Raw genomic sequence first — 25,706 nt, 5'->3', positions numbered from 1 at the left:
TTGGTTATTGGAAAATTGGAAAATCGAAGAGGATGTACAAATCCTACTCCTCTTTACGACGGACGTAATTTCATACAAAGTACTAAAGGCTACTCATTCCAACTCATATTAAAGAGTTGGAAAAATATTCTTTCCAAGGACTTAAAAAGACTGTATCCATTCAATAGCGCTACAGCCTAAATCAAGCTTCGGCCTCCTCTAAACTATGCCTCCGATTATGCTGGCCTCACACCGATCTTCTTCAGGTTCTTATTTCTAGCAAATTTTGCGCGTTTGCTACCATTCCATCCTCCCATCTTTTCCGTAGCACTCCTTTTGGTCTTGCACCCTGCGTTTTTCTGTCTTGGGCTCCTTTAGACAATATTTTGGTCTTCATTCTCACTACATGAGCAGCCCATCGAAGTCTCTGAAGTTTAACGAATTCTAAGATCAGTGTCTTTTTGAACAGTGCAGCATTTTTGTTTCACCCCGTATATCATAAAACACCGAAAAATATTCTTAATCTTTTTGCGTCTCTGAGATAGATAATCTAAATATTTTGAAGTTTGTTTATAATAAAAAAATTGCTTTCTCGTTTGATCTCGATTCCGACTAGATATTTACGCAGTAAATAAACAACCATCTTTCCACTGATGCGGACAAGAGAATGCTTTTTGAGGATGTCACTTCACGGTGGATCGCCGTAAGAAACGGACGCTTTCATTAAGGAAGTCCGAATTTGGTCATCGGGACGGCAGCCATGAAGAGCAATGGCAGCGACTGAGTAGTGAGGTTCGTTTTTGTAGAGTTTTGAAAGCTGGCAAAAGTTTCCCTTAATTTCATGGTTTTGGTAAAAAAGAAGGTGATTTATTGATAAATTTAAATTTTTTTTGTAATAACTGTTTATATAAAACAAAAATAAATAGTCATTTTTGCTTTTTAAACTAGAAGTTTAAAAAATTATTTTTTTAAAAAGATATTTACCCTTAAAATTTTTTAGGAAAGAAAATCCTAAACCTTTCTTTCTAAGCAGCAAGAGGATTTCTATAAACTGCGTCCCTATTTTAAATAGTTTAGAAATCTTCTTGTTTAGTGTTTGTCCAGGACATTCCTCTAAGTATTTCTTGATTCATTTTTCGTAGTAAGTTGTCCCAGTCCCCATCAAAAAACAAATCCTTATCCACGATCTTGCTCTCCAACCAAAACACGAGTAGTTGTCCGCAAACGTTTTAATTTTTTTGCTAACCCTATCTAAAAGCCCAGTATTTGTTTAGTCCCCCCTTTTAGCCCCCTGTAAGCAAATATTATTGTTACAACAGTTGGTAGAGTTCAAAGTTGTACCTGGATCTACATACTCCGTTTTCGTTAATAGGTCCAAATATCTTCCTTAGCCTTTTTGTATTTTCTATCATCACTCCTGTCTCGCATTTTCTTGACAAAACAAGAGGCCTATCGGACATTAGCAGTAAACTTATATATAACCGATCTGCAAAACTCCAAGGACATATTAAAATACTGCCGTTGATCAATTTGTGTTCGACGGAAAAATGACAGTATAGATGAAAATTACATAAGGAGAGAATATGAAGAAGATAATTCTCGGATTAGCATACTTTTTATATTATAATGACTAACAACTCTCATCAAAAGACATTAAATAGCTAGTAAAATATTCAAAGAAAAATGGATTGCAATTTACCATCGGCTGTGATGCTTATATTCACCATCTGACCTGGTAAAGTTAAAATACCAATAACCCAATAAAAGAGGTAAGTCATTACTAGAGTTTGATATAAAATGTGATTTAGACTAACTAGCCAGGAAACAAAAGAACTTTTGTAACTTCACAACTAAAGGGGGTGTTCTATCACAAATTAGTCCATTAACTTGTAATCACATTTATTTTAATTTCCTGAATTTTTATAGTTTCCCCGTGTATAATTGTGAAACATATCGATTAGTTGATACTATAGTTAATAGTTAATTACAGTTTGTTCAACTTCCTGAAAACTATAGATTGAAATGCTTGCAATCATTTCCTTTATTTAAATTATATTTGTCATTTTTCAAAAGTCAAAGGTATTTGTTCTATGTTGAGGGCAACACACTTATTTGATGAATCGTAACAATTTAGTGAGAATATTAATATGGCCTCGTGACTAGTTTGGGACGCAGTCTATTATAAATTTTTACCTCAACAACAACTATAGTGTAATAATTCAGTAGCTGTCAATAAAACTATATTTTAATCCACGACTTCAAAATTTTACTTCATCATCGTCGATCGAGAAAAAACGGACACAGAGAATAAGAAATAATTCGAAAATATAATTACATTTGAATTGTCCATTGGTCCTTCAGCAAAACAACATCACAAGGGCGTTAATAAGGATTGGAGCTTCGAAGGAGGCGACCCTTAGCGATACTCAGTTCCGTATAAGATCGACGATCGCATTCGAAGTGGGGAGGAAAGTGAATACAAAAAGAAGATCAGGTAGCACCAGAGAACGTAAATAGCCGTCCTTAAGTCTACTGTTCCAGCTGTTAAGAGGTGAAGAAGCTAGCGGCATTCACAATCCAGTTCACTAGTTCCAGTTATAGTTCTAAGGGGAGACAGCGTTTTCCAGTTCCACCAGGTGCCACATAACTGAACGTGGGAATAAAACTGTAAGTTTTTGAATATTTATGCTCATTTAGAGCAGTACTTTTTTTCATAAATTAAAAAAGATTATTAAAGAAACGTAAGCTTTAAATTTGTTTTTAATTCTTTCTTTAAATAATTATCCTTTTATGCCTATTTAAAATAGTAATAATTAATTAAATAAAAGTACCTACTAATTTACATCTAATATTTTAATTTTGATATTAATTATTTAATAATTTAAGTCGTATCAAATATGTGATTTTCTATATAAAATATCTTGCTGACATTTTTAATAAATCAACAGTTATTTTTATAAACATTTTTGAGTTCATTAATTCCACATATTTCATATTAGCCTTTTTTTTAATCAAAGAAAGTTATGTCTTTGCTTGTTGAGGTAGGTTGTATCTTGCTGAGATTTTAAATTGAATTTAGGGCAAGCATACATACGTATTTTTTTTTCCTAAGTTAATGGCACTGGAAAGCCAAAAGGCCAGTCATTTTTTCTCATAGTTTTATCATCCATTTCCATTGTTTACATTATATACATGTTAAATTGGGATACAATATTTTTAGTGTGTTAGTAAATGCCTAAATATTTTGGTTACTTATTTTCATTTTTAATGTTTTTTTTTGATATCAGTATATATAACGTTTTAACTATTCTTTTATTTTTATTTTTAATTTCTTTTTATTAGTATTTTTTTTATTGTTTAATATTATTCATTTATCGGTTTGATTTTTTTTTGTTTTTTTTTTATATATTGTTTTTTTTTGTATATATTGTTTTTTTTTTAATTTTTTTTGTTTTTTTTTTGTTTGTTTTTTTTTCGTTTTAGGCTTACAAATTTATTCATATGTCGCAATACTGCTTACAAAGTAATATTAGTAGATTTTACATACTGATATATGATGTTGTATATACTATTATCCTCTAATGTCAATATATTTGAAACATTTATTGGAAATTTCATTTTGTACGATATTAAATTTTGATAGAACTGATCAATTTCTAATTTTTTTAACAGGCATTCTAAAAGAATATGTTGTAAATCGGCAATTTCATCACATAGACATTTATTATTATCTAACAAACCTATTTAATTTTATGTTTATAAGCTGGAAATAGTGCATGATTGCAGCGCATTCGACTTATCCGAATAATTGATCGATTACGTGTATTCTCAAACCATGGTTTGTCCCTTATTTTTGGTTGTATATTCTTAAAAAACTGTCCTTTGTCTCCACATTTATATTTTATCTGCCACTGTTCCTTAAGTTCCTTTCGAAAAATTGGAATAAAATCAGACTCTGGTATTTTTAATCTAAGTATTCTTCCATTTTTTGCACCATATTTTGCAAAATAGTCCACTTCTTCATTTTCTTCTATACCTGAATGGGCTTTTATCCATGATATATAAATTTGTTTTCCTCTACTTGATACATTTTGATACAATTCCAAAATATCAAGAAGAATGTAATTTAAATTAGGATTCAAACACAGATTATTAAGTTTTTCTACCGAACTTTTAGAGTCTGTAAATATGACAAATTTATCTTCTTCTTGTTCTAAACACAGATTAATTGCTAATTTTATGGCAATAAGCTCAGCAGTGAAAATTGACATCATATCTGATAGTTTGTATATTAACTTAATATTTTTGGAAGGATAATAAACTGCACAGCCAACTCCATGTTCCGATTTAGATCCGTCAGTATAAACGTTTTCATACTCTTTCCATTTTACTATACAATCCCGATAATATTCTTTTTGTATAATAATATTGTTTTGACACAAATAGCGAGCGTTAATATGGGTCTTAACTGGAGAAAGAAACATTTCATAAGAATAATTCCATAAAGGATTCCATTGGATTTATAAAGTTCTTCATATCTTTGTACATTGGTAATAAAACTTTCAACTAATAATGGTATTTTTTTCTTATCCCAATATTTAGATGTTAAAACCAAACCAGCTAAACTAGATATTTTAACCAATAACTTGGATTTCTGACTTCTTAACTTTAACACGAATTTGTCAGATAGAAATCTTCTCCGAAGATTCAATGGCGGTTCGCATGTTTCTGTTTCCATAACGTCTACAGGCGTACTTCCCAAGTATCCAATACTGAGTCGAAGACATTTGTTTTTTATTTTATCTATTTTTATAAGATTTGTTTCTGCAGCTGAATGGTAAAATAAAGATCCGTAATCTAAAATAGATCTAACGAGTGTTCTATAAAATAGTAACATTATTTTTGGATCCCCTCCCCAGGAGGAATGACCGAAAGTTTTTAATAAATTAACACTATTTTCTGTTCTTTTGATTATATAATTTATCTGTTCTTTCCAATTTAATTTACAATCTAAAATTACTACTAAAACTTTAGTGGAAGATTTGTAAGGAAACAAATATTTTGATAATTTTATTTGGTGAGGACACCGAAATCTTTTTCTCGTAAAAGTAACTAATACTGTTCTTCGGAAATTGATAAGCCGTTATTGAAAATCCAATTATCTAAATTTCTTATTGCATAATTGAGTTGATTATGACCTATCTCGATGGATTTGTGACGAGTGTAAATAACAATATCATCAGCATATTGCAAAACTGATATATTATGTGGGATGTCAACAACTAAATCAGTTGAGTAAATAATATAAAGTATAGGACTTAATATACCACCTTGTGGCAAACCCATAGATGTTTGTCTGCATTCAGAGAATAAGTGGTTTTCTCTAAAAAATAAATTTCTATTACTGTATAGAGTATATAGGTGTTTAGATAGACTTTGGGGAATTCCCATCTGACACATTTTTTTATATATGTCTAATTTCACGTTGTCGTATGCCCCTTTTATGTCTAAAAATAAAGCTGATGTTGACTGGTCATTGGAGAGTGATAATTGAATATCTGTAATGAGAGTGGCCAGGTTTTCATATGTCGATTTTTTTTTCGAAATCCGAATTGAGTAGGTACTATGAATAAGATTATTAGATTCCAAAAAAAAATTCTAGTCGTGATTTTATCATTCTTTCGTATGTTTTTAGAACACATGATGCTAAAGATATAGCCCTATATGATGATGCATGATTTTTTGGTTTTCCTGGCTTAAGTATGGGAACTAAAATGTAATTTTTCCATTGAGACGGTATTTCGACTTTGTTTAACCAAATATCATTTAGTAGATTTAGAAGAAAATTTTTTCCTGATATAGGAAGATTATACAACATAGGATAATGTATATTATCAGAACCTGGAGCTGTATTGGCAGATTTTTTGAGTGCCATGTATAATTCTTGAAGTGAAAACTGGTTGGTGAGATATTGTCCACTAATACTATGTTCTCTTATATCTACACAATCAAGAAAGGTTGGGTCAGGGGATACATATGGAGGGGTTAAAATGCTGTGAAATTCAGCAAGCCATTCATCATGATCTGATTGATTTTGATTTGAATATTTTCGATTTTTAAAATTATTTACCTTTTTCCATATATTCTTAAGAGATCTGCTGAGAGATTTACAATAATTTTCCCTATTTTTAACTATTAATTAACTATTTTTTTTTATTTGTTTGAAGGTTTTTTTTTGCTATAGCATCAGTTCTTTTATATTCTAACAAGTTATCTAGTGTGGGATTGTTCATATATTTATGCAAACTGTTTCTTCGTTTCTGTACTAGGAATTGACATTTTTCATTCCACCATTGTTTATTTTTTTTTGAACTTTTATTTGATTTAAATTTAGGTATAGAAAGATTTGCTGCATTTTCAGCTATTCTTATAAAAGAATTGTAATCACCAACTTCTGTTTTATTGAACTGTTCTTGAAACTCCATATAATATATATCCCAGTTTGCCTTATTAATATTCCATTTTCTACAAGATAGTAATTTATTAACTTTGGGTGCCATATATATTTGTGTAATGCATGGTAGATGATCAGATCCATAAAGATCTTTTATTGTGTCCCAATATAGTAAATGTTTTATACAAGGAGAACAAATTGTCAGATCGATAGCAGAATGAGATTGCAAATAATTTCCTATGAATGTAGGTAATCCATCGTTTAGATATACCAGATTATTTCGGTCAAGAGCTTTCATAAGCGTTATGCCATAGTGGTCTGTGTTTGGCCCACCCCAGGCAATATTATGTGAATTAAAATCTCCTGTAAAAATTACAGGTGGATTAAAAGAACTAAAGAATTGATCCCAAATATGCAACGAAATTTTAGTTTTTGGTGGAACGTAAAGCGATACAATGGTAATATTTTTTTATCATTGCATTTTAAAATAATGGATAATTGATTACAATTAGGTAGTAAAACAGAGATAGGTGATTCTGTATACAAAAGTTTTGATTTAATAAGGATGGCCGTTCCCCCGCCATTGCGATCTAAACGGTCATCCTTCACAATGTTGTAACCTGGAAGATTAAAATATTTATTGGATGTAAATCTAGTTTCTGACAAGCAAGCTATATCGATGTTATGATCATTTAACAAATATTGTAAATTTTCTTTTTTTGAATTTGCCGATTTAAGGTTCCATTGACATAGAGTTATATGATCCATGTTCAAAAAGGTTATTTAAACTAGTTTTAATAATATTTGTAATTTCGTTTTTTTGTATGTCTAATTTATTTTTGTTCTTTATTGTATTTATGGTTGATAAAACTATCTGAAAAATGACATTTGCAATTTCATTATTTTCGGTTTCCCTTATGACATTTTCTGATTTATTTTCATTTTGAATATTGGACTGATATTGTTCTGAACTCAAAATTCACCCTTTCTTAAAAGGAAGATTAACTGAACTAATAATGGATTGATGCGCTGAAAATGTAGGATCGGGAGATAAAGGATAAGATCTTTTACTTTTTTTTGTTAAAAAAAAGAGGTTAGTCTTTGTATGTGGGTATATTTTATTTTATAAAAACCCTTAAAAGGGCAACATTACAAGCACGAACGTTTTCGGAACAACTGTTCCATCATCAGGTTAAAATACCTAAAATAAGTATAAACCATTTAATTACAGCAAACGTGGTTTAAAATTTTGACTAAGGTTAAAAAAAACAATAAAATGGTTATACTTACAGGTTACCATGCCTGAGCCACCACAATATTTGGGTAAAAACCCTTTAAAATGAAATGTGTTACCAAAGATTGTACATGATGTTGATAATATTATATGATGTTTAATATTTTAATTAGATTTTACTTCAGGTAACATACACCCATGCTTAAGTGAGTTCCAGTGTCCGGAGAGTAAACCTCTTCAAACGGACTTCGGCTGGCAACTGATTGATGAAATACCCATGAACAGTGTCAAAAACAAAATGTCAATGAACCATGAAACAGTGTTAGTTAAACATTATGGAAGATAAAGGTATGATATGGTCGGTTTGTGTAGGTTTCCTATAGATACTGAAATCGAAATGGTCGTTTAATCTGGTTAAACGACTGGAAATAGTCAAGGAAAAGCAAAGAAGCCCCAACTGCGTTAATCGCCATGTATCTTTCAACCGTGACTTTCAACCCTTACACCGACAACTCTTCTCATAACCCACACTTCTCAAATTTACCCCATCTTCTTTATCTGACCTTCCTCTATAAACGTCAACACCTTAATCCTTCTCAACAATTGTTGCTTTTTAAAACAACCATTCTCTCTACACTACTGTCACAACACTCCCTCCAAAAGAATTTTTCAGCCCCCTATTGTTAACATTATATCTATTATACCTCACTATTTCATTATTTTACAATCTTCACGTTTACATCATATTCCTGTCCATTCTTTTTTCTTTTGCTAGTTCTCTGTCTTTTCATATATCTACCATCCACTCATTAGTTCTAAACTCAGTAAACATTTAAACACAATCCAGCAATTCATCAGAATTCACTTTCGCCCACTTTACCTAAACCCTTAATCAACCATTGCTCCCCCCTCTCTTAGTCAACAACTTAGTACACCATACTCACAAATAAAATTTCAGGCTTTTATGTATCGAATTTAATATAACCAAAATATATTTTGTTCAGGGTGCTAGATGCTTTAAGCATGAAGGACCTCTATCATCTCTAATTTTGTTGATTAACTCATTCATTTCCCTTTAACCCACTCTCCTGTATTCTTTAGTCATTCCATTTACTTTTATTCCTGCCAAGTCTCTGAGGATCTCAGCCTTTCCAAAAAAAAAAAAAAAAATTTTTAAATTTAATCACATATATTATAACTTTAATTCCTTCAGTCGGAAGATTTTCAATCCCTTTTCTCAATCTATTGGACTCACTTATATTAAAAATTTTTACGATACAAGCAGTATTAAACAATTTCATCTACAAAAGAAGTCTTACATTAGCTACAAATATATACTATTTATTTTTCCTTGTCCTAGATGTAAGCAACATAAAAGGACATTTCCATATATTTCAGCTAATTCGTCACAAATTACACCTTTTAGACCACACTCCATACGATAAAGAGTAACATAAGCTGCCTAATGCATACGTCATCCTCTTAAACATGACCTTCAACACCACCAGTAATTTACATCTTTTATATCCAATATTAAATAATTATAGAAAAATTTTTAAATCCCAACACCTGGATTGCTGTTATCATTTTAACATCATCAAAGTTTTTTAATCTTTTGGCTGTAGTAATATAATGTTTAACTAACACTGTTTCATGGTTCATTGACATTTTGTTTTTGACACCGTTCATGGGTATTTCATCAATCAGTTGCCAGCCGAAGTCCGTTTGAAGAGGTTTACTCTCCGGACACTGGAACTCACTTAAGCATGGGTGTATGTTACCTGAAGTAAAATCTAATTAAAATATTAAACATCATATAATATTATCAACATCATGTACAATCTTTGGTAACACATTTCATTTTAAAGGGTTTTTACCCAAATATTTTGGTGGCTCAGGCATGGTAACCTGTAAGTATAACCATTTTATTGTTTTTTTTAACCTTAGTCAAAATTTTAAACCACGTTTGCTGTAATTAAATGGTTTATACTTATTTTAGGTATTTTAACCTGATGATGGAACAGTTGTTCCGAAAACGTTCGTGCTTGTAATGTTGCCCTTTTAAGGGTTTTTATAAAATAAAATATACCCACATACAAAGACTAACCTCTTTTGTTATACGTGGTATACAGCCAGCTACAGGAATTATTTTCCTTGTGGATTTTTTTTTGTTAAGTTATTTAATTGGGCTTGAGATTATTAATGGGAGTTCGATCTTTGGAAAATGGATCGCGTATTGGATTGGTGTGATATTTGTGGAACGGGCTTGGACGATGTTGAAGTTACATGAACATTAACTGAATTTGAGGAATTTTGTTGTAAATTAGAATTAATTATATTATTATCAACAGCATTCGAAGGTAAATGCTTAGATACAATATCTGCATAACTTTTTTTTGGAATACTACTACTAGCATCCTTGAATGAACAATTTGTCTGTGACATCATTTGTTTAATCTTTTCTTGTCTGTTGTACTCCGGGCATACATTAAAATCGTTAGTAAAATGGTTTCCATTGCAAGAAAAACACTTTACTGTAAATTCGTCTGATGAGCAGGTAACTGTGTCATGATTCTGAGAGCATTTAAGACATCTGATTTTACTTCGACATTGTTTACTAATATGTCCATAGCGGTAACAATTATTACAGATTACAACCCTTTGTTTATAAACTTCTACTTCGTAAAGAACTTTGTTAATTTCTATATACTTAGGTAAAGTTTGACTTTTAAAGGAAACCAAAATAGTACTTGTAGGTATTAATTCTGTTTCGTTATCCAAGTTTTTTACTTTTCGGTTCATTCTTTTAACAAATTCCACTTCAAATTTACAATGAAAATCATAGGCCCTAATTTTATTTTTTAAATATTCAACTGGTAAATCTTTATCAATGAATCTAATAATTCCTAATCGAAATATTAAAAATTTAGGAATATATGCAGACAAGTTTTTATTTTCTAAAATGTGAGATTTTAACAATATATTAGGACTCAAATAATCCTTACAAAAAACCCGAATTCGATTTCTCCCTATCGATTGAATTTGTTTTATTTTTTTATCTAATTCCGGATGTGAAGTTAAAATTATTTCTCCAATTTTTATTGCGTTTAATTGGCCTGTATAATTATCCATATTATTTTCAATGTAAATCTGAAACGGGCCTATATCAGTAGACTGATAAAGGAATGTTGTTTTTACTTTTTTGATCGTTTCATTATTATTGTAAACGGAAAAACTTGATTCTGGATTTGAACTAGCCTCAACTATCTTATCCTTTAATATAATTTGTTTTTTATGTTTTTTATCTTTAGTATTCCGATTCAATGCAGGAGAATCTATAATTAAATTTAAATGATTTAAACCACTTATCTGATTATTTCCTAGATCTAAGTTTTCTGGAGGATCCGGTAGAGGTGGGGGTTTCCCCCCATCATCCACTTCCATATGAATGCACTAAGCTTTCACAACACCCTTATAACCACAATTATAACTAATTTTCAAATAATTAATATTGTCTTTTAAAACGATTGATTGTACTAAACTTCTAAGATACACGTGTAAGCACGACAACTGTTCACGCACGAATGATACATACGTATCGAAATGCAAAATGTATACGCACAACAAGAGAAACTAGGTCAAAATATAGTTAAATTTTTAACTAATGTTAAGAATGGAAAACAAAAAATTAAACAAAATGGAAAAGAGACTATTTAAACATAAGGTTGTAGACATTTGCGGAATTTTTTAGCGACTTTGAAGAACAAAACTGAAATTGAAGAAAAGAGTTCAAAAGATGATAAATATTTTACATCTGAATATTACGAGCAAGTATAAAAGAAATACGATGAAGAAAAAAGACGTTAGACGAATTTATTAAAAGTTATATAAAAATATTAGATATGTTGAAAACAGAAAGGAAGGGGCCAGACCATAGACAACAGGCAAAGAAGAAGATAACTTGTATGGTATGTCATAAAGAGCATAAGCTGTTTAAATGTACAAAGTTTCCAAGTCTACAAGTATGTAAAAAAAACAAAAATTTTAAAGGAAAAACAATGGTGCGGCAGATGCCTACTACACAAAAGGGAAGTACCATATTATTCCTCTCATAGATGTGCAGAATGTAATGGACAGTATTATTCATTGCTACACATGTCAGTAGGTTGGTAAGATAACAGAAGGATTTCTGAAAACAAAAGGCCACCAAATAGACCCAAAGTTAGTGGGTCAGAAGGTCAGTTTCATAACAGAAGGAACTCTGAAAAAAGAAGGACAAAATATAGCCAATTCGAGTAGAATCAGAGGTGACAACAGTTACGACGGATGGTCAAGGAGACTAAAGAATACCGTGAGCTGTTTAAGTCCTTATAATGAAGAAGTGCAACTTGTAGCTGCATCAGTACGAGTAAGAAACTCTAGAGGAAACTTACACTTGATAAGAGCATTGATTGATCAAGGCTCGCAGTTATCATTCATTACAGAGCAGGCCGCTAAAAGTCTCAGAATAAAAATAAAGGCTGTCCACGACTAGATATCTGAAATTAGCAATGAGGATCAAAGGACGTCGAAATGGAGCGTGACATTAAACTTAGAAGCACATTTCAAAAATGAATTGGAAATGAACACCGAAGCACTTGTGCTATGAAAAATAACTAAGAATCTACCGGAGAAGGAGATACAGATAAAAGAAAGAAACCATGGATACGTAGTCCTGGTGGATCCAAATTTTAATGAAACAGGATCAACAGAGATTCTGCTAAGACCAAAGAATATAGTTTGATAATACTAGACAGAGTAGATCAAACAAAGAATGGTTTGCTAACCCAAAATACTAAATTGAATTGGATAATGTCAAGGATAGCACAGCAAGAGAATATCCCTAATATATAAGTACTCAGCATCATATTTATGCGACAGATGGACGAAGAAATAAAAAAATAATAGTTAGAAGAAGTAGATCAAAGCAATACTCTTTCAGTAGAAGTAAAAGAGTGCGAAGAATATTATAAAATAACAGTAAAAAGGGATAAGGAATGAAGATTTGAAGTTAACATACCCTTTGGTTTAAGCATACGCGAGACTGCTGCAATAAAAAAAGAAATTTCAAAGAGACAGAAATCCTGAAAAGGAGTACAAAAAATTTATGAAGCAATATGAAGACTTCGAACACATAAAGTTGAATACAACCGAAACATAAATGAAATAATCAAAGGTATTACCTTCTTTATCATGCAGTAATAAAAGAGGACAGTAGCACAACAAAATGTAGGGCCGTATTTGACTCTTTAAAAGTTTAACAGGAATCAGTCTCAATGATATAACGCACTCCGAACCTCGTTTGCAACAAGATCTTACAAATATATTAATAAATTGAAGGTCGTACAAAATAGCATATATGGCAGATCTAGAGAAAATGTTTAGGCAAATTAAGATAGTGGAAGAAGATCAAGTTTACCAGAAAATATTATGTAGACAGTCTAAAAGAACAGATAATGGAGTATCAGTTATCAGCAGTAACATACGGTATGACGGCAACGCCATACCCTGCATTAAGGACGATACAGGAATCATGTAATGAGGAGAAATTAAAATACCCACTAGCTGCAGAAATTGTTAAACAAAACATATATGTAGACGGCGTGCTAGCTGGATCAGAAACATTGGCCGAAGTTCATCAAGCTCAAACAGAGTTAAAAGAAATGTTTAAGAAATAATAGTCAAGATTTAATGGACACCATACCTGAGAAACCAAAAAATGTCGATCTAAAAGCATTAAATAAGGGAGATATACATATAACGCTAAGGATCTACTTGTCATCGGTTGAAGACGTAATTATATTTAAAAACAAAACAAAATAACAAAGAGGCTGGTGTTATCAGAAATAGCAAAAATATATGACCCATTAGGATGGGTCATAAAATACCTCGAAGAGTTAGTATTACCTAGGTGGTATAATCTAACCAATTCAGGGAAAATAGAATTGCATGGATTTGCTGATGCCTCTACGAAAGGTTACGGAGCTGTAATATATACTAGACCATTATCTCCTGAGGTGACAACAACCCTTATAGTAGCCAAAAGAAAGGTTGCATTAGTTAAAGGTTTAACAACACAGCCGATGTTAGAATTGTGTGCAGCATTGCTACTTAGCAGACTCATGAAAAGAACAATTATACGCATGTTCTGATTTCACAATCACTCTGGCATGGATACAAGGACAACCAAGCAGATGGAAAACGTATGTAGCTAACAGAGTAACGAAAATAGTAGACACCATACAACCTGATCACTGGTTTAAAGTAGATAACAAAGAAAACCCAGCAGATAATTTATCTAGAGGAGTAAAAGCGACAGGATTAGTGAGGATGTACCTATGCTGGAATGGACCAATCTGGTTAAAACAAGCAAATATTAGATTTCCAATACCAGAGAGAATACCGACGAAGGAAAAAAGAAAATAGAAATAATAGCAAAATACAACCTTAAGAGACATTTGCGAAATATCTTTAAACATGAATAGAATGCAACGAGTACTATCTCATTGCATTAGATTTGCAGACAAATGCTAAAAAAAAAGAGGTGAAACCGGAACAACTCACCCCGCAAGAATTGGTTTGCAAAGAGTAATAAAGATTACTTATGAATTATACTACGCAGAAGAGATAAACACGCTAAAGAGTGGAAAATCACTTAACAGGAGGAGTAAACTATTAAACTTACTACCCTTTGTGGGTAACCGCGACATATTACGGGTAACAGGGAGACTTCAGATCTCCAAATTAACACATGATGAAAAATATCTCTTAAGAATAACCCACAGAAGCAAATTAAGTAAGCTAATGAGACAACATTGCCATACAAAAACGTTGCATGGAGGCCTACAACAAACTCCGTTCAACATAAAGAAAAGATTTTGGATCGCGCACGAAAAAAGAGCCGTGCTAGAATAAATAAACATTTGTGTCAATTGTAAAGGATACAAGGTTGAAATAGCTCAACAATTAATGTGACGTTTACCGAGAGCGAGAGTAAACCAAGCTCATCCATTTGCAAATACTGGTGTAGACTACGCCGGGCTAATCAAAATAAGAGCAAACAAGGAAAGAGGGTACAAGAGCTATAAAGGATATATAGCAGTATTTGTATGCCTAGCCACAAGAGCTGTATACCTCGAAGTAGTTAGCGATATGACAAGATATGTATTTGTAGCTGCATTTAAAAGATTTACTTCAAGAAAAGGACGGTGCAGTGACATATACAGTGACAATGGAACAAGTTTTGCAGGAGCAGCAAACCTGTTATTCCAGGATAATGAGAGGGTAAAGGCATCATTAAAAGACACCTTAACAACATTAGGAACGCATTGGCACTTCATACCAGCGTATGGACCACATTTCGGAGGTTTATGGGAAAGCGCTGTGAAAATTATAAATTATCATTTGAAGAGAGTAATTGGGGATAGCGCGTTAACATATAATGAACTAAGTACAGTGCTGGCTCAAATAGAGACATCCATGAACTTCCGACATTTATGCGTTAATACGGAAGATACAAGCAACAGAAGAATAATAACCCCAGGAGACTTCCTAATTGGAAGAGAACTAATTTCACAAAATAGAAAAGAAGAGTTGAGGACATATACCAATATGCCACAAAGGTGGAGGCAGTTAGAAAAGGTAAAAAGAGAGTTTTGAAACAGTAGGAGACATGACTCTTGTCAAATCTACAACAACGATATAAGTGACAAAAACCCATCAAAACCCTAGAAAAAGCAGAAGTGGTGATAATAAAGGAGAACGATACTTTGCCAGGGAAATGGCCACTAGCGAAGATAATCGAAACACATTCCGGAGCCGAAGGTTTGACAAGAGTCGTAACCGTTCAAAAGGCGAACGGAAAAGTAACTATTCGTTCTATACACAAGTTGATACCAGTAGTACGAGAGTCCACGTCACAAAAGACAAATAGAGCACGTTGTATGTGGAAAAAAATTATGTTGTGTATACTATTTTTAGTGTTAGTATTAGTTTAGTGGCAGCCGTAGCTCAGTGGCTGTGTTACTGGCTTAACAAGCTGGAGGGCCCGGGTTCGAATCCTGGCACCGAAAAAAATTTCAATTTCTAATTTAACTGAGCTGCCACCGTGTTCGGAGGGCACGTAAAGCCACTGGTCCCGGCTACGAAAGTAGTCGCTAAGTCATATTAGGGGCGCTTGCGCGGCTTGAAAACCCTAACACTAGACCTTAGCCAGAAGGTTACACGAACTTACTTTTTAGTATTTTTGAAACCGCCAAACGCAGACTTGTACAAGATTTATGCCCCATCCCCTGTATTATATCCAAAGCATCTTAGCGATATATACATATATCGAGGGATATTTAGAATAAAAACTCATGAACTCGTGAACGGACGATAGATTCAATGGTAGAATCTGTGGAAAATATGTGTAAGACAAGCAATATAATAAATTGTGAATCACTATTGAGCCAGCTTAAAGAAGAACAAGAACGAGCAAAAATGATAGGTAAAGGATCAGATCTGTAAGTTAAAAGAAGGCCGAAAAGGGACCTTATTGGAACAAGCCTCACGTCATTATTTGGGGTAAATGATAAAGTATACAGGGACATCGATTCCTTGGATGAAAATAAGAAGGAAATAATAAAAAATTCAAAACATCAGACGAAGATGATGTTACAAACGATATCTTCGATTAATTCAGAAGAAAAAATAAATGAAAATTTAAATAGGATTCGAGAAGCACTGATAAAAGGAACCAAGGAAAAGTCTAGGCCTAAGTGATATCTCACATAGAGCTGACACATTAGAAAAAAAAATAATATACGACTGAAAGTGGAAGCAGCCTATGACCGTGTGGTGGAATATGGAAGAGAATATATGAACACATACAAAAAATATTAAATCTTCAATAAAATCATGAACACTTCATAGATATTATAAAACCCGGACAGATAGTGTCAATTATGTTGAATGCTATAAAGTTCCTTCCGCAAGGATTAAATATAAGAAGGCAGCCAATAATAGATACGGTTGTACAAAATGAAGATGGAGAAATCGTCATTATTGGCTATTTCCTAATAATTGGCAACACTAGATACAACCTACTGAGAGTCACAGCTCTTCCGATGTCGGTGACAAGTGGCGTTGTTCGCTCGTTATTAGTCCCAAGGAATTTTCTTACAGTAAATTATAATAATTTAAACTATTTTGTGATTAAGTGACATGAAGATACAGGAAGGCGTATATAATTAAACAAAGGAGAGTTAGCATGTTCACCTACGGCAATCATTAATATGGATACCGAGCCAAACTGTATCTTAAATGATAGAGCTCCCAATACTACCTGCAATATAGTAGAGTACATGACAAAGGCAGCCAATTCGTTGACGTTTTTTGACGAAATGCCCCTGAAGATGCTCTAGGAGCAAAAGTACTTAGCAAGATTTAATAAAAACTTTGCTCGATATCTGCTTTTTATTTGATTAAAATTCATTTATTCGTGCATTCAACCTTATATCAATTACAGTTTGTTTAACTTCCTGCAAACCATAGATTGCCTAATAGGTATTGAGGAAATACTTGCAATCATTTCCTCAGTTCAAATTATATTTGCCAGATTTCAAAAGTCAAAGGTTTTTGATATATGCAGAGAGCAATACACTTATTTGACGAATCGTAGCATTTTAGTAAGATTATAAATATAGCTTCGGGACTTCGCAGTTTCTCATGCATTTTTATAAGAGATAACTATATTTTACTCCACGAATTCAACATTTTATTTCATCATAGTCGATCGAGAAGAAACGGACACAGGGAGTTAGAAACAATTCGAAATTATAATTACATTCGAATTGTCAGCTTTGTAATTTATATAACAGTGGCATATGGCACAGGGGTTGTCTTGTTTATACCATCGACACATTTATTTTGAGGTAACGCCTATCAAAAAAACTTATCGTAATCCTCACAAGGTAGACTGGCTGGTGACAGGCAGTGCTTATTGTGGGTAAGTGTGTTACCCAACCGTATGTTGAGTTCCTTTTCAGCAAGTTTATTGTTCAAGTGAAAGTAACTAACTTCTGCTTTGGATATATTTGGTTGAAGTAGTCACTTGCAAAAATATTTGCCTAATATATATAAGTCTGCCGTCAGAACTTCTTCAGACGTTTCTAGTGTTCTGCATCGTGTAGTGAGGGCCCAGTCATCGGCGTATCCGAACTTTCTTGATTGTGTTTCCGGCATATCTGCTGGGTATAAGCTAAATAGTAGTGGAGAGAGCACTGGGCCCTGTGGTAGGCCATTCTTAAGTTTCTTCGGTAGGCTGATATCTGTGCCCATCACTACTTGAAACATTCGGTCGTTGAGCATGCTATCTATTAGGCGTGCTATTGATTTACAGGGGATTGCACGGAGAATTTTGTATATAAGGCATTCTGTCCATACTGTATCGTAAGCTGCTGAGAGATCAATACATGCCGCTGAGGTTTTAAGTCTTCTTTGGAAACCCGCTTGTTCAACTGGGATCACCTGGAACAGTTCTGTACTGATTCTATTATATATAAGCCTTTCTAATAGTTTGTAGATGGCAGAGAGAAGCGCAATTGTTCTGTAGTTTTTTAGGTTGTCGGCAGGTTTGCCTGGCTTTAGTATGGCTATTATCTTAAAGCTCTTTAGTTCTTGTGGAATATTTCCAGTTTCCATGATGTCTGTGAAAAATCGAGCCAGCCAAACTTTTGTATACTTGCCACAATTTATTAGTAATTCAGGGTGAATATTATCAAACCCTGGTGCTTTTGATGGCTTAACGTCTTTAAGAGCCTCTGATATGTCTTCGCTGGTGAAGGGAGGGAATGCTCCGTTTTTGTGGCTATATGTTTTAAAGTTTTAAGTTGTCTCTTTACGTAAATGGTGTGTGCTTTATCCTTTGGTGCCTTGGATGTTTTTACTATACGTGATGTTACGCCATCTGGCTTTACGGCTGCCTCTCGGCGTTTCGTACGGACACCACTTCCTAATTTTCTTAGTAATGACCACGCCTGTCTGCTTGATTTCTGGAAGTTTAGACTTTCTACTGTTTCGATCCACTTTTGGCTTCTAGCGGCATCTAGGCTGTACAGTAGATCATCCGCTATTTCTTGTTCGCCAGTTTCAAAAAAGCTCTGATATAATTCCTCGCTATTTTCCGACCAGCCAGGGATATATTCTTTGCGATAGCCTCTTGGTATGTGTTTTTTGGCTACACTTAGCACGGCACCAACAAATCTGTGGTAATTTTTGATATTAGGTGTAATCCACCCTAGGCATTTATCCAGATTCGCAGAGAAGTCAATCCAGTTGGCATTTTTAAAATTTCATCTTGGACGTGGAATAGAACTAATTAAAGGGATTTGCGTCCCTACTTCTATTATTACTGGTCGATGTTGGCTGTGTGAGAAATTAGTTAGAACTCTTCGTGAAGCCCTAGAGGTAAGTCTTTGTTGTCGGTCGAGACGAAGCATAGGTCGGGGTTGTATTCCCGCTTCCATGTCGCGGATCTGAAGGTTGGTCGATCTTTGGCATCAAAGAAAACGTACACTATCACAATATCACTATTTTTGTACTTCCACTGGCCATGATGGCTATTGTAATCTCTAACGGATACAGCAGGGTGAGGATGTACTTCAATTGCTTGGGCCGGCCAAGACATAGCAGGTGGCTTGTAAATGTTGGACACGGTAATGCTAGCGATTTGTGTAACCACATTATAAATACAGTCATCAGTGGAAGTAGAGATTAGCGAAGAATTTTCAATATCTTCTTTGACATATGTGGCTGTGCCACTGTTTCGCAGTGGGTTTCCTGTATAGCAACTAAGTCAATGTTGTCATGTTTTAATAGTTTTGATAAAAACTGGCTTTTAGCATAGCTTTTGCCTTCTCTGTTTATATGGCAAATTCGAACTATAGGTCCGATTAGTCTGGTTGTGCGGTCCTCACAAGGGTCGTTTATTTTCTTTATCATCTTTCGTCGGAAATGTTGTTTAGAGCTTGTTGTTTGTATAGAGCAGGATATTTTGTACTGACATATGTCATCTCATAGAGAGGATGGAGTACATTTTGGAAATTCAAGAGCTGATGTAGCTTGCATTTTTTTATATAGAGGAGCATTCTACAACACCTCCTAAGAAGCAATAACAAGGGGGATTAGGCATGCTAAAGAGGCAGGTGAACAACGACAGGCATAATCTCCTGTCCTATGACTACTATGTATAATACTCATCGTTATTATTATTATCCAAGCGAACTATTTTGTAAATGGGGCAATGATCTGATGTGTTTGAAATCATAGAATCGTAAAGTAGTTTTATATTAATAAGAAGACGGAAATATAAAGATAATGTAATAAATTAAATCTGCACAAAGAAATTAAGAATCTTGTAGTATTATGCTTTTAATGCTGGATTTAACAGTCACAATCGACAAAAAGTGGGAAAAATAATTTTCATTGTATAAATTACGAACTTAAAGAATTCTTAACATCATTAGCAAGAATTACATGCTTTATTTTAAAATACATGATATTTTTTACATAAAAAGGTGAATTGCCATAAATACTCATAATTGAGTGAATTAAAATTGATTCAATTAAAAAATAAAAAATTGACCTAATGCTATATTAAGCAATTATTATCTTATCTATCTATCATCTAATAACTATGTGATTGGTTAAAACAAACAGTTTTAAAGTTTTGTGTATATTTTAGGAAGGTTCTGACTACTTTCTTGTGGCATGTCTAAGTTATGGGATATTATATTTTTATGAGGTTAAAGTACTATTATTGGTTGTGATTGTTCTCAAAAACGTTTTTTATACAAATTCTAAAAAAATATATGACAAAGGTTTCTGTTATTGGTTATGTCACGTCAAAAATTTGACATGTTTGACCTAGAACTTGTAGGCAAACAGCACATAGTGGCTGCAACAAATTTTGAGGGTGGTGCTTTTACCCTTAGAATATCAAATTCTGACTGTTTTGTTTATTCTGTGTTATATGTTTTTGTGAAAAAAATTGTATCTTAGTTGTGGTTAAGTAACGTAAATTAAGCAAAAAATTGGATTTGTTGTTTTGTGTGTAATGTGTGTATTGCGTGTTTCATATTTGTGTTGTGTGTAAGATTGTAAATGTTTTTTGATCTCCTATTATTATTGGCAACCAAAGCCTGCTACATTCTGCCGATGGGTTTGCTACACCTTTTTCTACGTTTAGTAGAATGAGGGCTGCTGCTTTAACTTATCTCTTTTTCATGTCTGTTTCTTTCATGATAATTGATGCATCTTTCCATTCTGGTCTGTGTTCCAGGCATGTTTGCATATCTAGGATTTCTCAAAGTCTTTGTTCTTGATGTATGTTCCATGCTCATTTATCTGGACATTTAGTGGTCTTGCGGTTTCTCTCACGTAAAAACTGTTGCATTCAGAGGTTATTTTATAGATTCTTTTTACCTTTCTTGTATGTTGTTGGATTTGGTTTTAGATAGTATAGACGTCAGTGTGTTGGTTACTTTGACTGTTGTTGTGAAGTTGCATTTATTTCCCATCCTTTTCAGTTTTTCTTATAAGCAATTTACATATGATATTTTTGTCATTTTTGAGTCCTTTCTTGTAAGTGTATTGCTGCGGTGTTGCGTACATTTCATATCATAGGTACATTTATTAGATAAAAAGCCGAACTGACTGTGATAAAATGTTGTTTTCAACGAGAAAGGAAATAAGTTGAGCTTTTATAAGTCTCTCAATAATTTTGGATAGTAGTAGTAAATGGTAGTAAGGCAATAGGTTTATAGTTGCAGACATTCGATTTTTCACCACCCTTATGAAGAGGGATAATTATGGCTTTTTTTAGGCATTGTGGAAATATACCTTTTTTGAAGGAATCATTAATGATTGAGATTTGAGATTGAGATTAAGTGAGACCAGGACTACCAACACATTTTTTTGGGAATTTTAAGAAAATTGTTGATGTTATATTTTTACTCACTTTAATGAAGTATTCGTTTAGATTTTCGGGCTTTGGAAGAAAAAATATTTGAGCTGTGTTAGTTTTATTTCGAAGATCGTTTAATATAGACCAAGTTTCTTCTGCAACATTTTTAGAGCTTCCTAGACGATTTTGATAGTACATGTTTTTAGCTGTTTTGATAAGTTTTAGATAGGTTGCTCTGTACTTGGTGATATATTCAGTGACCAAGACGTTGGTACTAAATTTCTTGATGTACTATTCTTGGCTAATATGCGGATAACTTGAGTAGTTCAGGTTTGTGATGTTTTGACTTAATTTTAATTAAAGAAAATGCCTTATTAAAATACCGACAATTCTATCTAAAAAATTACTAAAATTATAGTCCACTTTCACAGAGAAGTCAAACACAAATTTTGGAATTTACGAAAGTTCTGAGCGGAAAAAATCCTACCTAAACGTTGGGTTTTAGAGGATGGTTTTTTGAGAGAGTTAAACTTGGTATATACTGCTTCATGATAAGGTAGTCCTGCATTAATAATTGTAGAGCGTGCATCAAGGGTGTAACATATGAGACAATATAATCAATTATGGTAGATGTTGTTTTAGTAATTCCTGTAGGGGAATTAATGTGCATTTTGAAACCAATGGTAGTTGGGTAGCACAAGCAACAGAGTAATTAATATTTAAGTCGGGGCATAAAATTTTTCTGCTTTTATTGGGAGGGCATCTAACAAATTTAGGTTCTGAAAATATATTTCCGTGGAAAAATCAGGTGATATATCCATGCAAAGAATGTATAGTTTAAGATAATTGTTATAAACTAATAAAAACTCAAAAAGGGCTTCAGTCAACAGAAAGCCATATTTTATTACCGGAGTGAAAATATTATGTGTAGCAAGAATTAGGGTGCCACCATGAGCTAAGCTTTTACGATCGTACCTAGTAATTGTGATATACTTTTCTACACAAAATAGCTCGTTGACTCAAGCCAGTGCTCTGTAACTGCAACTTTTGGGGAAATTCCTCTAGAAATAAAAACAATTCATTTGTTTTATATAATATAGTAGAACAAATATTAATCAGAACTATGTTAAAGTTGTCATTACTAAAATAATTTGAGGCTTCTAGTCCCACAGGACAGTCTTATTATTTAAAAATTTCGTTTTGTACAGACAATGGAATATTGTCTTGCCACTTCTTTAATTTTCTTGTGTATGTTAAAATGAACGTGCCTTTAGTTCCTTTAGTTCATTACAGCGTTTGTTCATTCATTTCTATTTCTCCTTTCTTATTAGTCTTGTAATCATTTTATGTGTTTCCCTGTGTTTAATTATATCTGTTCTTGTAGTTTTTATTAAAATATGTGAAATAATTCTCAAAAAAAGGTAAGAGGTGCTGTAGAGGATACGCTAGATAATAATGGTTTTAGAACAAAAATAAAACTATAAACAATAAATAAATAATAAATATAGTTTATGTTTAAATATAAATATATAATAAATTTCTGATAATGGGAGCATCTTTATAGGTGCCAACAATGAACTTTCCAACTTTTTCAATACTAACAATTTTGACTTACATAACACACTATCTTGTGAGTCTATAGTCTATCGATTGGAAATTCATTTCACCGCGTCGAAGGTATTTGGGAAGAGGGGGTAAAATCGGTAAAATACCATCTTAAACGAGTCATTAGTAATACTGTTCTCTCCTATTAGGAGTTTGCCACTGTTTTGAGTAAAATTGAAGCAATTCACAATGCTATAGAAAATGTCACACCGAGAGTGCAGTACGGCTAATATAGGAATGAACAATTGCCGGATTTCATGCCTTGTGCTTGGCGATACAAACAGGTCTAAGTGGTAGTCACAGAACCGTAACCAGATCTCTACGCCGGGCTCTGTTAATTATTATAAAATAATATATTGATAAAATAATTGCCTTCAAGTAGCCAAATAAGAGGCATGAATTTGAATAAAAAGACCTTAAGTTTTTAGCGAGAATTTTATTATAAAACTGTATACTTTATTAAACTAACAAATGTATTTTAAATTACATTTCTTGATAGCTATAAATATACCGGGTGGAACCTCCGGTAACTCGATTTCCGTGCACCCAGCCCAATATCCAAGAAAAACTTTTTCTTTTGTAAATATGTGAAAAATTATCAGGAACAGGAATATCGAAAAAACTTTGCACATTTTTTAATCCCGGCGATGTTATTAAAAAAACAAGTTGCGCACTTGAATCACTGCGAAATTTTAACACCTACTATGAAATTTTTTTTTTGTGGAAATCTGAAGTTGCAGTCTCGCATTTTTTACACACAACATAAGTTTACCTAGTTCCTTGGCATAGCAACCTGGTAGTTTTCAGCGAAACCTTGTGTTATTCCATATGGGATAATGGTTTTCCTTGCCCACACTTGACCAGATGAGCAGGTATAAGGTTTATAGTGTAAGTTATTTAACATTATATTATATTTATACTTTATTAAACTAACAAATATATTTTAAATTACATTTCTTGATAGCTATAAATATACAGGGTGGAACCTCCAAGAACTCGATTTCCGTGCACCCAGCCCAATATCCGAAAAGCCCATACTCTGATTGGACTGGTAAATGCATTTTATTGGTTATACAGTGTAAAATAATCGAGGTTACTCACAGATATTCAATTAATTATACTAAAGTCGTCCTCTACATCCGAGATGTCGGATTCGCTTTCGCTACTCTCCCCTGTGTTCGCGTATATTATCAATTGGTCTACGTCATCTTGCAGGTTGTCCGCAGTCCACATCTTAGTTTCCGTTTTCTCAACAACATGAGTGACATAATTGCGCCAATTTTGCTCTGTGACGCATGCGAAACCGTCGTCGATCAACTGGCGTACCTCGTCGTTTTTAAAAGTGGTATTATGGGTACCTACATATCGCTTAACTTGGTTCCACACCATTTCTATAGGATTCAATTCGCAGTGATATGGAGGAAGCCTTAAAATATAAACATTATGTTGTGAAGCATACTCATCAAGATGATACTTATCGTATTGATCTTTAAAAGCACGCGCTGCTTCTAATAGCTCGGATTTCAAATAACACTCCTCGAAAAAAATGTCTTTTTCCACTAGCCATTCCTTGATTGCAGCTTTATTCCAGGAATTGTTAGGGAATCTCTCTTTACGGGAGTGGTACGATGCATTGTCCATTACAATGACATTCCTGCGACCATTATTTGGTAAATTTGATATTAATGTCTCCTTAAACCACGACTCAAAATATGCGGCATCCATTTCATCGTGATAGTCGCCATCATTTTTCTTTGCCAGAAAAACACGCTGTGTGCCAGGAAGGAAACCTCCTGAAAAACCTGCATGCAATAAAACATATCGTGGACCTCGTTTAGTAGGTGCTTTTAAGCCAGTACTTAAACCTTTGAGAAAAGCATCACGACTGTTTTGTATCGTAGTATCGCACCATTCGTAATTTATAGATTGGCCAACATTAACCCACGATTCGTCCAAATATATGATATTGCAATGGTCTTTTCGCAAACGTCGTATAGTTCTCAAATAATTATGGCGCCAATGAATAATATCCTCTCGCTCCACCATGATGCTTCTTCGGCCACGTTTCTTATAAACAAATCCAATATCTTTCAGAAGTCTGTATAAAGTAGAAAGAGACAACGGCTGTATATAGACCACTTTTTCCTATGTCTAATGATCCTCGTCATCAGCTGGTCGCTAATCGGCGTCGCGTCGGCTGCTCGCAAAGATAACGAACCGATCTGCCTCAATAAGTTGTTCTTTGACGCCTTGCTGAAATCAACCTGCCTGTCGGTAGTCATTCTGCCTCAAGACTTCGAACAAACAACATGTCTTACTATATTTGTAACATTCATTTTTATTTTATTATTGCAAATAATTAAGTTTTTTATATTTTTACGTAGAAGTATTAAATACGGGTAGTCCTTATAAAATTGAAACCAATAAGTAACTGGGAGAATTTAAGATTT

At 33.3% G+C, this 25,706-nt stretch overlaps 1 protein-coding gene across 1 annotated transcript; it reads left to right on the top strand.

Moving 5' to 3' along the window:
• Window positions 1–14,858: 14,858 nt before the first annotated feature.
• Window positions 14,859–15,365, top strand: LOC140444423 (uncharacterized). Its single transcript, XM_072536176.1, has one exon. It carries the CDS (start codon window positions 14,859–14,861, stop codon window positions 15,363–15,365), a length of 507 nt encoding a protein of 168 aa, XP_072392277.1.
• The last annotated feature ends 10,341 nt before the right edge of the window (window positions 15,366–25,706 follow it).

Source organism: Diabrotica undecimpunctata, chromosome 6 (genome assembly GCF_040954645.1).
Source record: "Diabrotica undecimpunctata isolate CICGRU chromosome 6, icDiaUnde3, whole genome shotgun sequence".
Lineage (NCBI taxonomy): Eukaryota > Metazoa > Arthropoda > Insecta > Coleoptera > Chrysomelidae > Diabrotica > Diabrotica undecimpunctata.
The sequence above is the reverse complement of the archived record's forward strand: the minus strand, read 5'-3'. Positions and strand labels throughout refer to the sequence as shown.

Bases quoted from the DNA above. Each gene is read 5' to 3' on its own strand.
- LOC140444423 (XM_072536176.1), top strand. From the start codon at position 14,859: ATGACAAGATATGTATTTGTAGCTGCATTTAAAAGATTTACTTCAAGA.